This window comes from Bacillus rossius, chromosome 8 (assembly GCF_032445375.1).
Source record: "Bacillus rossius redtenbacheri isolate Brsri chromosome 8, Brsri_v3, whole genome shotgun sequence".
NCBI lineage: Eukaryota > Metazoa > Arthropoda > Insecta > Phasmatodea > Bacillidae > Bacillus > Bacillus rossius.
Window position 1 is genome coordinate 13,315,601 of NC_086336.1, and position 17,876 is coordinate 13,333,476.

At 37.4% G+C, this 17,876-nt stretch overlaps 1 protein-coding gene across 2 annotated transcripts; it reads left to right on the plus strand.

Moving 5' to 3' along the window:
- The first annotated feature begins 9,740 nt into the window (after positions 1-9,740).
- Positions 9,741-16,269, plus strand: LOC134535528 (uncharacterized). Of its 2 annotated transcripts, none has more exons than XM_063374672.1 (3): positions 9,741-9,911; positions 11,489-11,821; positions 13,979-16,269. In XM_063374672.1, the coding sequence occupies exons 1-2, from the start codon at positions 9,821-9,823 to the stop codon at positions 11,773-11,775; spliced, it is 378 nt and encodes a 125-aa protein (XP_063230742.1). In that variant the 5' UTR covers positions 9,741-9,820; the 3' UTR covers positions 11,776-11,821; positions 13,979-16,269. The 2 variants fall into 2 exon arrangements, with proteins under 2 accessions (XP_063230742.1, XP_063230741.1); XM_063374671.1 differs by having other exon boundaries at positions 11,489-11,771.
- Positions 16,270-17,876: the final 1,607 nt, after the last annotated feature.

Below are 17,876 nucleotides of genomic sequence, written 5' to 3' on the forward strand. Positions count from 1 at the left end.
CAATGGAGCGATAAATCTAACAGCAACAGTAACCACAAGAATGACTGTGTGTGGGTAAGACTTCGGTTCAGTCCAAACTGTTCGGTCCGAACTGATCACCTGGACTGAATGATTGTGCAGAGGGACTGGGAGCTAGACTGATCGTGTGTGGGGGCCTTTAGAGAGCACAATGCAGGTATCTCTGGATGCCCTAAGTACATTGAGAATAGTGGAGCATGGTAACAAGTTACCTAAAAGAAATCAACGAGTAGAAAACTGCCAATCGCTCTAGTTAAACGGGCTCAAGTTGACTGGAAGGCCAGTCAGCCAACGATGTGCGGTTTTAGGATTTTGTCATGAACTTCAAGGCGAAGACGCAATCACTGTGCCAACTACTAGCGTTGCCTTTTATTGCTCTAATCAAAGCCTTGATAGGTCAAGGCAGGAAGAAACTTCCGTGAATTTTGTTTCCTGTGTCCAATTCAAGGATTGGTGGAAGCAGAACTAGCATTTTATAAGAACTAGTGCCCAGGAGTTGTAACGCATATCTTTCTACTGTTATCCGATGAAAAGTGGTGATATGGGATTATAAAATTAAGGGATTATGTGTATGGCAGGGGAGGGGGTGTTCCCTTCCAAAAATAAAATAATACTTACGACTCACAGCAAACGCCCGCTATATTTCCAATAAGAATCCAACTGTAATCGAATCCTGATCACCTTGGTTCGTAGGCAAGTGGTCTGGCCACTCAAATACCTTGGCATCTTTAATGAAATAATCGTTAGTAAAAGTTTTCGTTGATTTTAGAGTAAATTTGTTGGTAGAAAGAGCAATGTCTACCCTAGTTTAAAGTATGATCTAGTTTGTGTAACTACACAAAAATTTAAGTTTAAAGTTGCGTCGGGGTTCTTTAATACGGAATTACTAAGCAAGGCCCATCATATAATCCGGCACCAATCGAACTAAGTCATTTTTCTCCGGAACTCATACATTTGTGTATACCTACTCTGTGATTTTTTTTATAAATATATATAAATCAAGGACGCAACGTGATATCAGAGACGTTTTTAAACAGTAACATTCATGTGTATTTTTCTCTTGCTACAAGTCAGCTTATTACAAATGTTTTGAGTATGGTTTTTACTAATTATTAATTTTTTTTCTGTTTTCTTGTTAAAACTGTAATGACGTTTGATAACTTGTTGAAATTACTATTCAGAACTGGCCGTAGTTCCGACCATGCTAGGTTAAAGAGCCTTTGCAGTGGTTTTCGTGCCACGTTGTTGTATAGAGTGGGCCTGAATTCAACCGGCAAACTGCGGCTGCAGATTCATCACAACAAAATAAGTTTAAAACATCATACCACTTATGGTCTATAGTGGTTCCCAATGCTGGTATAATTCTTTGAAGTTGTTCCCCACATTTTTGTGGGTAAAATAATAGAGAAAATATTTAAGAAGGAACAATGAGCGGTTCAAATATTTTTAATCGAGTGAAGTTCTACAACTACTGCGAATTTTGTTGAATAGCAAAATTATTTCATTGAAATATGAAATTGGGAAATATGTGTAAAATACAGGTACCTACTACTGCCAATATTTCAACGAATTTTTTTCGCTACAGCAATACAATTCTCTGTAGTTGTAGAACTTCAATTTTAAAAAAAAATCAGACGCTGAGTGTCATATCTTAGATATTTTATCTATTATTTACAGTAAAAATGTTTTTCAGCTCCAATGTTAAAGCCTTGGGAAGCAATTTAGACCACAGGTTGTGAATAAGTTTCCAGCTTAATGTGTCGTGACGACCCGGCAGCTGAAGTAGGTCGGTCGAATTCAGACTCAGCCTGTATACGGGCCGGAAGGCTGGGAACTCAGATACTGGGAGCGAGTGTTCTTGGACTCTGTGCACGAAGTGTTGAGCTGTGCAGCGGCTGGCGAGCTAAGCGCGTGGGCGGTCACCTCGTCTGAACCATGTCATTACCAACTACTTTCCGGAGAACGAGTTGACTCGCAGCTCCCTCCACCAGCGAGTATCCTCGAGCAATGTCCCTGAATGCTGAATAGTATTGAATAGTTTTGACAAATTAATCTTCTATTTAAAAAAAAGGGCGCGTATACTTATTTACGCGCATTAGAAGTTATACTTACTTGACGTAATTAAAAATAAACTTTAATTTTGCATGAAAATAATTAATAAAATAAAATAATAAAATTACAGGAATGATATTATAAATACAGTTTGGCAAAGTTTACAATAAATTCAATAAAAAAATTAAATTAATAAACTGTATTAAATATAAATATAAGCATGTGATTAATTTATTATTTATTTTAGTAAAATAATCGAGATGAATTTTAATTTAAAATGTTAATCAATACATATGATGAATGTTTATTCTTATTTATAAATGTTAATTAATTATCAAATATTAATCAATAAACTTATGTTTTATAATGCAATAATATTATACATAAGGGAACATAACCTCACAAACACTCCCATGAAAACGGCCAGGAGACACTAAACCTTCTACAGACACTCCCTGCCAGCGACAATGGAAGCTTACAAGCAACATGACATCGTTATACATACGGGAACAGAACCTAACTTATATAAATACACTTAAAAAGTTTATATATTATTTATAGCACTAATATGTATAATAAAAATTAAAAAAAATATATATTAACCAGTATTAAATATCAATCACTAAATGCACATAAATAATTTTTATTCATAGGTAGCTTTTGTGCGTAGTCTTTTTTTTCTGTGAAAATTTGGTTTCCTGGTGCGCGCGCATCGTAAAAATTCACTGACAACCTTTTCATAACGCAACTAAAGAAGTGTAACCTCAATAAGTGCGTGGCCGCCACGCTCGGTAGAAATGAAACTACGCACAAAGAGGGATAGGAAATGCGTAGGGTACCTGCATAAATATTTAAAACACTGTTAAAGTGCACAAGTATACAACCGTACATACGGGGGTACGGGCATTCGAGTATATAATAATGCGAGTAAAATAATTAAGCGAGTGTGAAAGTATGCATGAACACAAGGGCGCAAGTATGCAAGTGTGCTAAAATGGTAACATGCCATTTGTGTTTACGGCTCGCCATTTGCTAGCTAAAACAGAATACAAGAGGAGGCTACACAACAGATGTTCACTCTAGAGTTTGACAATTTATTGTAACAAACATGGCAACGAAAAACTTGCAACGATTCTTGCAGTTGTTTGACTCTTGTTTTCCTACTTTCCACCATTGATCGCCACGTTCCTGAGAGCGGCAGAAGTGGTTTTATTTACGTTCTGAACTCGATTTTCCCTACCGGCTGCAAAGAAGTTTCACTTCAAAACGGTACTCTTAACGAATCCTTTCTACAATCTTAAAATATTTATGGAACATACATACAGTAGATAGAGGGGCAGGATTTGGTAAAAATACTGTGGAATATGGATATGAAGATAGTACTGCGCTGTGCATTTGTTAAATGTGCCCGTGCAATGGAAGGCTGACAACGCATGTTCGTCCAATAAAATTTGGTATTTTGCATTATTATGGTACACGATGGCTGCAGGAAGGAATGGATTGGAGTTATTTTCTTCTGCAACTTTCTTTGTTCCTTGTGGTCCATAATCTTGCGCAATTTCTACAGTCCGAAAGGAAATTATAACTATCATACTTGGTTAATTGTTAAAGTTTTTCGACTGTTTATATTATGTAAATTGTGTGCAAAAATTTTGAAATTTGTTACAATTTGATATGTCACTGGTCCAATACTACGCCGTGTAGACACTTGTATGGTCTGAGGATGACAGTTAAGATATTATTATAAAAAAAATTGGTTGTCTGTAAAGTCGGTTTACGGACGATAGTTTCAACGTGACAACGTCATAACAAAACATTAATGAAATGATTGCATTCTTTTATGAATATAATTGAATCATTTTTATTGAATTATCACTATTTTGTATGGATACAAAGTAGGAGTGAAATGAAATCTACAGTTTAATTGATAAATTTACTTTTATTTGCACTCATTAATTCAAATATGTTTATTACTTTAACGAAGATATTATTTCAACTATAACTTTTATACATGTTTGCTATTTAACTTCTTCCAATCTGTGCTATTCTGTTAAGGATAGGACGATGATAGGAAAAGTAGGAAACGAATGGGACTGTTTAAAGTTTAATGTGCCACGAAAAAGTCAAATCGATGGTTGTTCCAATCGAGTGGAAGAGAGATAGATGCGGCGCAAGCGTACAATGAGCGTAACGGGACACAGCGTAACGGGACAATGTGAGTAACGGGACACTTTTTCGTGCGTGCAGCCGGCGTTCATCGATTCATTAGACGTTGTCACTTCAAAAGAACATTTGTTCATATAACAGAAACAATTCACGTTGTGTGTAAATATGCTCGAAAAAGTGATACGATTAAAATGATACTGCTACATATAAACGCTACAACTGCTCACTTTATTATGTCGGGAGTTTCTCGAGTGACGCAACTGCCGTAGCTCGGCATAAATAAGCTATTCTGCGGAGGCTTCGAAAACAGGTTAAACTGGAAACAGTGCATCACGGGATAGCGAGGGAAATTTCACTGGGACTTACCCAAGGCACCTGCTGTGTTATGTCGCAGCGTCCGTCTTGAAACTTTTCCAGACGTATCGAGAGTGTTTTTACAATGTTCTGCTCTAATGACCTCGTCGTGTAAAGTATTTTAAGATCAGCATGAAGTAAAGTGTTCTCAAAAGGCAACTTTGAACTCATAAATTATGTCGTTGATTAAGTTACTGACACACATCTTAAATTGTTTTGATTTCTGTAGTGAAACTACTTTACACACGGTAAGTTAAGCTGAGTGTTTGTGTCATTATAGGGTAACAGAAGTGAATATACGTAACGGAGGTAGTGTATATCGCTCTATAGCGCAGGATTTGAAAAAAAAAAGAATTTTTACAATGGAGCGAGGTGGTAGGGGAAGACAACAACGAAGAAAGCACCACATTTGCTCCAAGTGTGAATGTTCTTGTGTACTTTATTGAATATTTTCATCATTCAAGTGAATTATTGAACAGTTTCCAATGAAACGAATATACTGCCACATACACATAGGTTTTTCGTCGCTTTTGTCACAATAAATTGTAAACCTTTTGCGGTCCTGTGTCCTTACGCATGAGCAATACAAACCCCAAAAACTATGCCACCGAGCAGAAATGTTTTGCCGAAAGTAGACTACTTCCAAAATGACACTAAAATAGGTAAACCATGATTTAATCCATATCATCTATAAAATAAATATAGATAAATTAAGTAAATGTCCAATAAAACGTGGCAGTAAGTGCCACACGTTTTGTGTACTTTATAGTTTAGTTTTAAACATAAAGTAAATAACTGAATATTTTAAAGTAAAACTTATTTACAACCGGTAACACAGATGACAGTTGTATGTTCTCTATAGATGTTTCTGTTAGTCACAAGCAACCATAGCAAGAATAATACAGTATGGCTGTGCACATGTTTTATATGGTGAAATCTATTTTAAAATGGCTCCTCCACGTCCAGAAAAATTTATCAGGTCTTTGGTTAAAATTTATCAGGTTAAATTGCTTGAACGGTTGGTTAGGTTAGCTTAAATAAATATTTGAGAAATGGTGTGAACAAACGGTTAATTTAGATTGGGTTAGCTACATTAAAACTACTTTTTTTGAGTGTGAATCGTTGTGTTTTCTGGGAAGGTAGAGCTCAAAAATACAATTTTTGGATTTATTTTTCATGGAAGACCACGTACTCTAATAAAATACCAAAATGATAGAATCGAAATTAAAATGAAGTTGGAGTCACAATGCCGTTTCGAACACGACACGACAGGCCCAACAAGTTCAGCAGCCAATGAAATACCAGGTCCCCGTGACGTAACACGTTAAAACACGTGCTCCGACGGTCCACAATAATTATATTCTATTTCTAATCCCGTCATGTCGTGCCACACGACCGAAAACAAAACTGAAACATTACAGAACTAAACTTCAAAAGTATTTACCTACTTGGTAAATCTTTTTGATAAAAAAAAAAAAAAAAAAAACGAAATTTCGTTTTACGTATGGGTAGGCCTACGCTTTCATATCTGTAGTGTGACTTAAACTGTTTCTCACGTTTATTTTTAATTCTTAGCATAGCTAACAGTGGAATTATTTTTTTGCCCCTTATTAACACATCTATAGCTTGCTTCCTTGTATCTAAAATAAACTAAATCTCACATTGCGCAATAGACGACTAAATGTTTTATTGTTATGCCTGTCAACTGTCAACAGGAAAAAAAAAAATTCCTTTAGGTCCTACATTGTTTTTGATGCATTATATACTGCATTTTATGGAAGCATTTGACTTGAAATGATTTTCCGATAGCCATAATAGAGTTCGTCGTGTTAATGTTAACGTGGTATTTTGTCCCTACGCTATTGATAGATAGTCCAGTCAATTGGTAGTTTTAGCTGGAAAGTTTTCCGGGAGTTTTGGGAATTGGTATTTTTATTTATTTTGATGTGCTCTTTTCGAATTGTCACTTTGCTATTTCATATCATTGCAGCTCACGCTGCCATTTTGGTGGTGTGGAAATGAGTTTTTTTTGCCAATAGCCTACGCGTGTTGGAGTAGACTTTGTGGCAATCATTAGCTCAAACCATTGATTTTACAAAAAACAAAGTACGTAGTAAATTTCCTCTAGTTTAATTTATTACATAACTATTTTTATAGTGAAATGAGTTGAAATGCGATATTGTCAAAAAACATTTTTTGGGGCGCCATTTTTTTCAAAATGGTGATGTGATCGGTAGCAAAGTGAAAATTGGAAAAGAGCACGTCGAAATCTATAAGCATACCAATTTTTTAAACTCCCGGATAACTATCCAGGCAAACGCATTTTTGAGCACCAAGTGACTGGACTGTAACTCTGTCGTGCTGGGACGATGTAAGGCGCCTAATCGGGTTTGTCGTGTCGTGTTTAGCCTCAAGTGCAGTTTATTTACAGCTGGTAGAAATCGAGGTGATCACATGGTCGGAGCGTGACGAGTGTGGAGTAGCGAGCAGTCGACGGCATATTTATGTTATACCACACTTGCATAAGCATACTTCACATTTGTGTAAATATGCCAATTTTTTTTTTTCATTTTCATGAACTCTATCTTGTTAAGTTTCACTTCTAACGCGCGTGAAGGCCACGCACCCGTGAGCATTTTTTAAAAGTTATAATTCTTTAGGCGCGTTATTAAAAACATGGTGAGAATTAATTTTTATAATGCGCGCACCATGCTATGAAAATTTCACAAGAAGAAAAAAAAAAGCCTGCATACAAAAAAGTCTACATACGAATAAACATTATATATGTGCTTTTAAATCTTATACTTTAGTGATTCATATTTAATAATGGTCCATATCATTAGAAACTTTTATTTATTGTGAATATTGGTAAAAGAAAATTGAGTTTATAAACTTTTTCAATTGTATTTAATTTAGGTTATGATCTTGTATTTTTAATTTATTTGCATTATAAATTATTACATTATTAATAATGTAGAATAAACCTTTAGCATATTAATTTACCTTCATTACAAATTATTATTCATCTCAATTATTTTACTAAATTAAATAATTATTAAAATAATTAAAAAAAATTTAATTAAAATAATTAAATTTTATACACGAGTTTATATTAATATTGAATACTGAGTAGTCATTTAAAAATTTTTAATTACATTGAATTTATATTTTACCAACCTTCTTTATAATATCACTCCAGAAATTTTATTATTTTATTTCTGTTAATTATTTGCATGCATATAAAATATATTTTTTTTTTACTACGCCAAGTAAGTATAAATTCAAACGCGCGTACATAAGTACACGCGCCCATTTTTTGTTTAAATATTATTTGAACGTATCGCATTGTGGTATTGTGAAAAGCTGCCACGTATTTATGGTCACGTTTCTCATTGTCGTCTGCCCGACGAGAACAACACTCACCCAATGTTGAGGGTGTTCCAAAAGCGCGCTGTAGACCGTCAGTTGGACTAAGAGCAGCTTCGCGCCGTGTGCATGGCGTGATGCATGCATGACCAGCCTCTGTCCGCCTCTGCCCGCGATGATATTACTACCACCAAACTGATGTGGTATGAACTTGAAATGTCCAACCATCCCGACGAAAAACCCTGAACCATTTTATAGAATTTTCACTTCTAGCTTTCACTTGTCGAATTAACCACGAAAAATATAATTCTGGTTTCTGTGTCCATAGAGCAAGGAGGGAGATATAGACGCGTGGCTTTTACAGTAGAAGCTGAGACCATGTTTTGCGTGACATGTGACGATATATGTTGAGTGGGCACGTAACTACTAACAAAAAAACACTCGGGCGGCAGGTTCAAAGTTAGCTTTATAAGGATAATTTAACCATGGGGGAGAAACTCTAATTGTCGAGACTGAGACATATTTTTAAAAGTAGTTTTGGGCCTATATGTCGCACCACAAAATAGTTGGCTACCAAAATAAAGTAAATTAATTTTCATTGGTTTCTTTGCCTAATAATAGCTGAAGCATTACTTCTCGCAATCAATATTGCTATGTTAGTAATATATTATAAAAGCTGCTATCTAAAGGATGGGGCCAATTCAATACCAATTCTAAAACTAGTTCAGTCTCGGCAGTTAGTTAGAGTTTTTCCTCCATGGCTGTCTCTTTATGAACAGACAAATAATTGGCGTTTGAGAATAGGGAGACGGCGTAACTTAACAAATATCTCTACAACGTTGTTTCGGACCAGAATATCTGTAATTTGAAGTAAGCGCCTCAGCGAGTCAAATTAGCGTCATCCACGCGTATTAAGGCGTTACGTTGTTATAGACTGAAGACATTTTCTGAAGGCACACAAAACTGTGTATAGGACAATTGTGTATTGTGAGCAAGTCTTTTAGTACTAGTCAGTGATGTTTAACATCTAAACTGGGTATCGAGCAAATTCATGTGTTCTCGTGTTGTGTGGTTTTCAACTACATTTATGGAGCGAATCACACGTTGTAGTGACTACGGTAGTGACCGGTAGAAACTACGTCGACTACCGAATCATTCAATTTGCAGGCCAAAATTAATTCTAACCTATATAATTTTGTAAAGTTTTAATACTATAAAGTTTCCTTTTTTTGCGTTTGCTGCAGGTGGCAGGACTGTGGTTGTTACACATTTCCGTTCCTTGACTTCCGTCGCAATCACGACATTGCTCCCACCAATGTCGTACTACGAGAGCCAAGATGTTAATCTCGCGAACCTAATCTCCAGAGGCCCGAGCCGGGTAAACACTCGTACGGCCGGTCCGTGAAAGTTGGCCTCCAGGAGGCAACTAAAACAAACAGAAGCGCCCACCGCTGAAACACGAGGCTTCGCTGGGAAGAAACCCGTCCCTCTGATGGAAGGCCATCAGAGGAGGAGTATCAAACGAGCGAGTGCGGATATAGAGTTCCACGCGGCAGTCGGAAGGGGAAAAAGAGAATAACTCGGGCCGGTGTTGACCTCGGGTATTCCGTTTCCTAGCGAGAAGGCGCGACAGTGACCTTGGGGGGAGGCGGAGGAACAGGTTCCTTGTTTGCGCGGCTAAGGTCGACGGTCGGGCCTCCCCGAAGCCCTGGGCCCAGCCTCGCGCGCAATTAGCGCCCCTATATAAGAGGCCCGGGAGGCGGGCTGTCCAGTCTGCAGGTACACCGGCGAGCGGCAGAGACGAGGGCAGAGGCCGACCTAGCTGCGTAGTTTTGTTCGCTCAGGAAGTACGCAGGGGGTCGCCATGGGTAAACTGACTCTCGTGGTTGTGCTGGTCGCGACGCTCTTCGTCCTGGAGGTCGTGGACCGCTGCACGGCGCATCCCGCCGCCATCGGTAAGTCCGCCAGACGGGACATTAGAAACTACAGTAAACTTACGGACTTTTCAACGAATAATTTAACCCAGATAAACGAAGACTCCTTCGTAATCTCGAATAATTGAATCTTCCTATAAAACATCTCCGTATTTCGACTTTCTAGTTGTATGTTTTCGTTCTGGAGAAAAATATAAACACACGCGTGGACAAAATAGGAGTGTTGTCACTGCAGACTTAACAAATTCTGGAACGTTTTACGTTAATATATATAAAAAAAAAAATTCTTCCGAAGCTAAGCCGCGTCGAAGTGGTAGATTGTACCGACATATCGCTCTGCTTTGCAAAATAGCATCTCCAAGGTCGAGCATTGAGTGTATTTCTCAGCCCTGAAGATGCCTGTGGTGCAAAGAGGACCAAAACGTCGATACAATCTACCAACCACTGACAAGACAGTTATTAGACAATAGCCTCACACCGAAATTTGCTCTTCAACCACAGACTAATAATGATCATAATACACCGATTCTTGTCTTGATGCGAATGGCTCTAACAGTGGCGTACGTTTTGCCAATATAAATGGTGAAAATCAGTTGATGAAATGCAAAGTGGCTTTTGTTTACAATTCGCACTCTAGAGAGAGAGATGGCGGAATTAAGTTTCGATCCCGAAAGTTTTGTATTTGAAGAGCAGGAGAAAATTGAAATCTAGGACATGACTGCGAAGGAATATTCAGAAAAAGAGTTAAAAGTTAAAAAAAAAAATTTGACTATAGATCGTTATATTTTTGTTCAACAAAGGACAGCTCGGATATAATATCTTTCTTTTTACGGCATTACTTTAGCTGTAGCAACCGTGGAGATTAAGAAGTAAGGGAGTTGGTGTGTACAATCTTTGCCATGTTTATACTTGTACTTTATACACCTCACCCCTTTTTCCTGTCGGCATAATTTTTTTTAGGCATGTTGCTATTATGTTTGTTTAGCAAAACTCGCTACATGAAGGCATATTTTAGATTATTCCTAGCGATTAAATTAGTTTATAGCGTATTAGCCTTTATACAGCTACGATCTGTTTGTCTAACCAATTATTGCTAACCAGTTGATTTCAACTTCCGAGCAGACACCCGCCCCATAGACTAATACCTCCATGGTAGTAACAACACAAGCAATGCACTTGGTTCCTACTAATGCATTATTATACTTGCAAATGCATTAGCCTTCATACGGCCAGGGTTTGACTTCAACTGTGTAACATGGGAAGCCTAAGATGTACATCAAGTTCTGTCCCTGCCCGAACACGCCCGAATATTCACCTTCGGACAACCTCGGGTTTATTTATATATATTTATATTTCTCTGTTTATTTTAATGTAGCTATACTAACCTAAGTAACCGTCCATAGTGTTTTAAAGTGTTTTAATGTAGCTAACCCAACCGACCACTTTTAATATTTGAATTCATTTTCCCCTGCGCAAACGTAAAACAAATTCTGAGGTTGGCCAAAGGTGAATATTCGGGCGTGTTCGGGCAGGGACAGAACTTGATGGACATCTTAGGCTTCTCGTGTAACACCTCCTCGAACTGGCGACCGTTGCAGACGTGGCAACACTGCTGCGCGCGAGGCGGTCGCCGCACCACCACGGCTGCCGCAAGTGCGGCGGCGGCGGGGGCGGATACGGGGGCGGCGGCACTTTCGCCGGCTCGTCCGCCTCCGCCGGCAGCTTCGGGGGTGGCGGGCACGGCGGCGGCGGCAACTCGGCGTCACAGAGCCAGTCCGCCAGCTCCAGCTTCGGCTTCGGTCCCTTCACGGCCAGCATCTCGCAGAGCTCCTCCTCCGCCTCCAGCGGGGGCGGCGGCCGCGGCGGCGGCTTCTTCGACTCGTGAGTGCCGCCCCCGGCCGGGACAGTGGCGCTAATCCACTGCACCGCACGTAAACAACACTAGGATAAAGTAGTTTGCAATCCCCAACTGCTATATATATGCCCAAAAGTGGACACAGTGTCTTACGCCTCCGAGGTAAAGCTACCTCTGAGGCATAAGACACTGTGTCCACTTTTGGGCCCATTTAACCATAAACTTGGCCACCGTTTGAAGTTAGTTCTAGTGGCATACGACACTATGTTAAAAATTCACATTATTTTGGGTAGAAAATGGTTGAGTAAATAGGTGAGGTGATATTTAAAATTATTTAAACTGCTCTCATGAAGAATATGGCTTATGCGACATAGCGCCTCATGTCTTCGAGGTACAGATATGTGTGTGTGTGTGTGTGTGTGTGTGTGTGTCAGTATAGATCCGACAAAATACTTTGTTGTGATAGCGGAACAAAATGGTATCCTCAGCAAATTGATGCCGTTGGTAAGCCACTTAATGAACATAATATTTTGGTAGTTGTCAAAACAAAATATTTGGTGCGGGCCCTTTTTTGCTACAAAACCTTTTTTTTTTATTTGTGCTGAATAAATTAGGCTTGCATTAGGCTAGCATGCCTAAAGTTTGAATCAAACGTGAGATAAAATAAGACTTCACGTGTCGACCTTACCGACATGCTATGAAAAACTTGCGAAAACGCAAGAATAACTATCCTGCAGGTTTAATTTACTTTCTTGGTACATACTACTAATATTATAGTAGTTATGATAGTAACGTTCATTTAAAGAATTAATTACTAACTGCATAATGCTAACTGGGACTTGAACAAAATAGTTACTTACATAACTCACAAAATTACATAACTTTAATAATATATTTTGAATAAAAATAATTAAATTTTCAAAATATGTAACAGTATGAATAAATTATAAGGTGGATGGAATTGAAACGAAAAACTGCTTTGTACAACATTTGGCTATGGCTATTTTTGCATTTATAAAATTAACTTTTTGAATTATAACTGGGAATTTGTTACGAAAATTGAAGCGTCATTTTATATTTAAATTGATATTACATTCAAGCTTATATTTTTTTAACCATAGAAATGATAATCGACTTTTCAACAAATTGATTTTATTATATGATGCTTATTAATATGCGCACTTAATACTGAAAAGCTATTCAGGGAACGGTTAACAAGTAATTTTAATTATTGGTGGCAATGGGACAACACAAAGCATAAATATCCGGGTGAGAATCCGAACCTAGTATTACTGCAAAAACATTTTTTTAGTGATACAATAGTTTTCATGTAATAGATCAAGTGTACAAATATCTGTATTTTACATTAATATTTATGTTCCATTTACAAAAAAAAAATTACTGTGCTTCCGTCATCAGTAATTTTCTTCCCCACACACAAAAGACTAAAGGCAAAAATTAAGTGAACACTTGTTTGTTAAGTTTGTTTTCTAAACGTGTACCAATACGAATTTAATTCCGTGCCTATTTGCAACGGATAGATAGATTTTTCGTCAACATTTAGTATTTCATATCACATAGCTTATTTGTACTCGCAAGCTATATAAACATAAACACTGCCATTACAAAAAGGGCATTATTTGGCGTATGTCCACGAAAACATCTTAAATATGTGATTATGTGTTATGTGAATATGTATATGATTAGGATCAAAAGCTGTTGATGGCAAATAAAATTTCAAGCTTATATAATAAACTGGCAAGAGGAGATTTAATTTATGTTATCCCGTTTCATATTACCTCCCTGTCGCGTTATGCTTATTTTGTAGTGACTGGAAAATTTAATGAATTTAATATCAGGCTAGTCTAGAATTTTTTAATTGGGAAATTATTTTATAACTATTATACAGTGTTCCGCTACACAAGCCAAAATAAAATTTTTGAATTAAAAAATGTATTTAACCTGGTGTTGAAATGGGAAATGCTAATATAAAATGTGATTTCACCTGTTTGCTTTTCGGTTGGACTGTAATTAAAAGTCAGCTAACAAGAACACAATTTTTATGTGACATTTGACTGTTTAAGGTTTGAATTATTTACGTAATTAAATATCTTTCGTAAAAAAAATTCAGAAGTTATATGTACGATTTTTGAATTATAAATTACAAAAAAATTTTTTTTCAATTACTTTGCTGTTTTACATTGTGTGTAATAAATTGTTGGTTTTGTTTCAGGTTCTTCAAATAGACACTGGAATTCAGTCACCATGACATCGCATCCATCATCAAAAAATTCCATCGCATACTATGAGACTGTGATATATCTGGCTATATATTTGATATTTAAGTGAATCTGCCGGTGTATCTGTAAATAAAAAAGCGTACTAAACTAGTAAAGTATTACTTCTTTTCTTGCAGTGTGACTTGGTTTATAAATTATCTTGCTAACTATTAACGGAAGTATATAAAACTTATATAATATATTAGCTCAAAACAGAAATCCCTGGAAGAACGCATACTTCCAAACTTTCCTTTCTCACGTCAATTTTTGTACACAAATGTTATCCAGATACCTACAATTAAAGCGTAGAGTCTTTCAACTTGTTAAGTATATAAAATTTCTTACCAAACAGACGATTTTTGTACTTTAAATTTGTTCCTGCATTTGCTACTGTTAAGAGCTCTGAGGAACATTAAAAAAATTAACGTTGCATTTAAACGTCGCTATGATAGCAGTGTTTTCTTTTCGTAATGTAATTATTATTTAAGTCTTCACTTCGTGAAAATTTTACAAATTAAGCTAGAATTTATATGGAACGAATCTTGCGTCAGAGTTGTGGACCTGAATACTAACCGTTCATAAGTTGTGATAAATTTTAGTTTATCTCTAATGGTTTGCTAAATTTCTGGAGTGCGACGACGAATAAATTATCATTTCCATTTTAATCTTCACTTCGCTGGTAAACGAACAAGCAATTCATCTTCGGAAAGATAACTGATAACGATGCATTTTGGAAATAGTGTATTAATTTTATTAATGCTTCTGTTGGAACAAATTGCCTGGTATAATGTTACCGATGCGACGCGCATTTTTATGCTAGTCTCTTCGGGTGCGAACATTTCTTACCGGGCGACAGCAAACTGCGGTCGCTAATACTCGCAGCAACGAATCGCGCGGTCGCGAGCTAGGAGGGAAATCTGAACGCGGTAATTGTGGGTGCAATGCGTTAGCCACTCTCTTATCTGACGGTAGTTACCAGCTTGCTGGTCTGAAACAGAGAACGTTACTCGAAGATGCACGACGCAAAACTGCTGGTAGCCAGGCCGTGGCCAGGATTTTGTGAACGAGGGGGTCTCTCCATAGCTGAATTTTAAAAGAAAATATACGTACTGTCGCACTTGAATAAAATCTGAGGGAATAACAGCTAAAACCTTGACAAGTACAACTCAAAAGTAACGATTTTTCTTGAAGAAACTACACGATTAATATTTTGATTTAATTGTTTTTAATGCTTTTTTTTGTAATTCAATTTTATGATGTCTTTAAAACAAGTCATAATACACATATACTTATATTATTAAATACTTGAGACACGCATGCCGTTGTATTAAAGACACGCTTACATTAACACGTGTGCAAACCGGAATTAAATATATACTACTTGGAAAAACAATTACTTCCGCTTCTGTGTACGAGACATGTCGGGCTATGATTGGGGACGAAATACATTATCGTAGCCCACTGTACATTACAATAGTCGTTATAAAATAATCTATAAGTAGCTAATTTGCTATGATTTCCTTCTTATTCTTCACTCATTTTTTTTTTGTGTAATCCTGGAAGGGAGAGGTCTGGACCCACGGAACAAACCCCCCCCCCCTCACCCTCTTGCGGGCCAGATGGTACTATTCTCGCAAGTAACCAGTGAGTTTGTCAGCCGACGGGAAGGTTCAACGAATAACAGGAACTCTTCACATTACATTGAATAGTTTATTAATATAACCCAGTGAACTAATTTCTCTTTAAGAATCGAAACTATGGATTTCGATTAAAATAACAAATTAGTTCTGCAAACGCGTTATTAGATCCTTTATTCAGTTTGAACACAACGTGTTCGTACCAACACACGGCGATGTGTAAAGTATGTCCTGCGTCCGCCATACATCCATTAACAATTACGTTGGTAGGCCTATCGTTCTCAAATGTGTTACAGACGTTATTATCGCAACCATTTACGAATAATTTCTTACAGTATACACTCCGTCCACCGTAGGATTAACGCATGGCTGGGCGTGACATTTTCTCTGGAGAAGAGGTTGGCTTGACAATAGTTCAGAAGAGACAATGCGTTAGAAGAATTAGTGAGCGTCACAACTAACCTTCCATTGAGTCAGAATCTCAATCTCGGTCAGAAAAAAACCTCTTGGCTTACGATTTTCTAATTACATACCCATTTGTAATAGACGAACGCTCTGGCTGACACTAATACTAACAGACAAGAAAAAAACAGTATAATCAAAACAAACTAATAAAATCCAAGTGTCTCTCTGTGATTTTAGAGTCATGACATTAAGTGATCGAGAAACACAAATAAGAGCGATGATTATCAATTATTTTTGAACTATTACAAATTAAATATATTTCCTGTTAGCAAATTAGATACTTAAAACAAATACGTTAAAAATATTGTCTTTTCATACGCGATGGCTTTATTAAAAAAAAAACGCAAATTATTTTGATTTGAAATTCAAATACGTTTAAAATAGTAACTCAGTATTAATTAAGTCTTTATTTAATAGTTATATGTTCAACGTTTCCGAAGATATATTTGTATACCGAAAACTGATTTCTGTAAAGCATTAAATAGCTGAGTTTTGAATTCACTGCATCATATATTGCATTTTTGTTTGGTTAAGCGTGCACTGAAAATTTTCTTTGAATACTCGTGTGGCATCTTAATTCCGATGATTTTTTTAAATGTTGTGCTAACTTGACGGTTCTGCATGAACCGACAACTCGTTCTAAATTCCACGCGAACGAAGTCGCACAAACCTTTTTTTTTTATTAGAGACAGTTTCAATTTGTTCTCTAGAAGTTGCGAGGATTCTCGAAGAAGACTGCGTCTGACGGCTGAAGTCAATACATTTTCAAGACGAGGAGAGGGAGGGCCGGAATTACGTGAACGGCGTGATGAAGAGAGCGGGAAAGAACAAATATGGCCGGCAAGTGCCCTCGACGTGATGCCCGTCGCTAAAGAGTGTCTGACTCGAACAGCCAGTGCCTGGGCGACGCCCTCTTTGATGAACGGCGCCGAAGCGCGAGGTCATACAAGATTAATGGGCGCCGTTATCGCCATCACCGCCTCGCCCCTCCCTGGCGTGTCTTCTCGTGTTTTTGTTTGTCCGTCGCTAGGTCGTTTTACAGAAACTCTCCCGACAACGTGGCAGATACACGCATTTTGTTCGGGGTAAAGGGATCAGCAGAAACATATAAAAAAAATTAAAATTATACCTAGAGAATTTATCTAACTCACTGACAGTAATAATTTTACGCGGTTAGGGGTTGAATATTCTAAAAAATTAACCTAAACGTATTCCTAGTGTACGATAGGACACGGCCAGTCCCTTAGTTTTAGGGAACGGATTTTGGTGTCCAATCCGTTGCCGATCTGTTGCCCAAATTCCGCGCATGCGCAATGCTAACTTTTTCCGCTGTTTTCGTCCGGATGGCGGACTCGCGTCTGATGCCACTAACTCGTATGTATTCAAGTTCGTGAACATCGGGTGACGCACCAAACGTATTGGTGTGCCAAATAAAACTTTGTAATAGAGAAAATATCCTGGAATACATTTTGTACTCTTTATTGGTCATAAAAAAATTAATGGCAAACTAAAATGTACTTGAGAAAATTAGAAATGCGGTTCTATTTTTTTACGATAGTGCTGCTATCTCTAGGATTTTTACCGTAACAACTGTATCGATGGTTGCGAAACGACCAATTGAATGCGTTGGAATCAGTTTCAAGCCTCGCGCAGGACACCGTTTATTAAAATGGTTGCCGTTTTGTTCGCTTACTGGGATTCTGTTCGGACACGTTGTGGAATACGGTCCGCGAGTTAATTTACGGTCCAA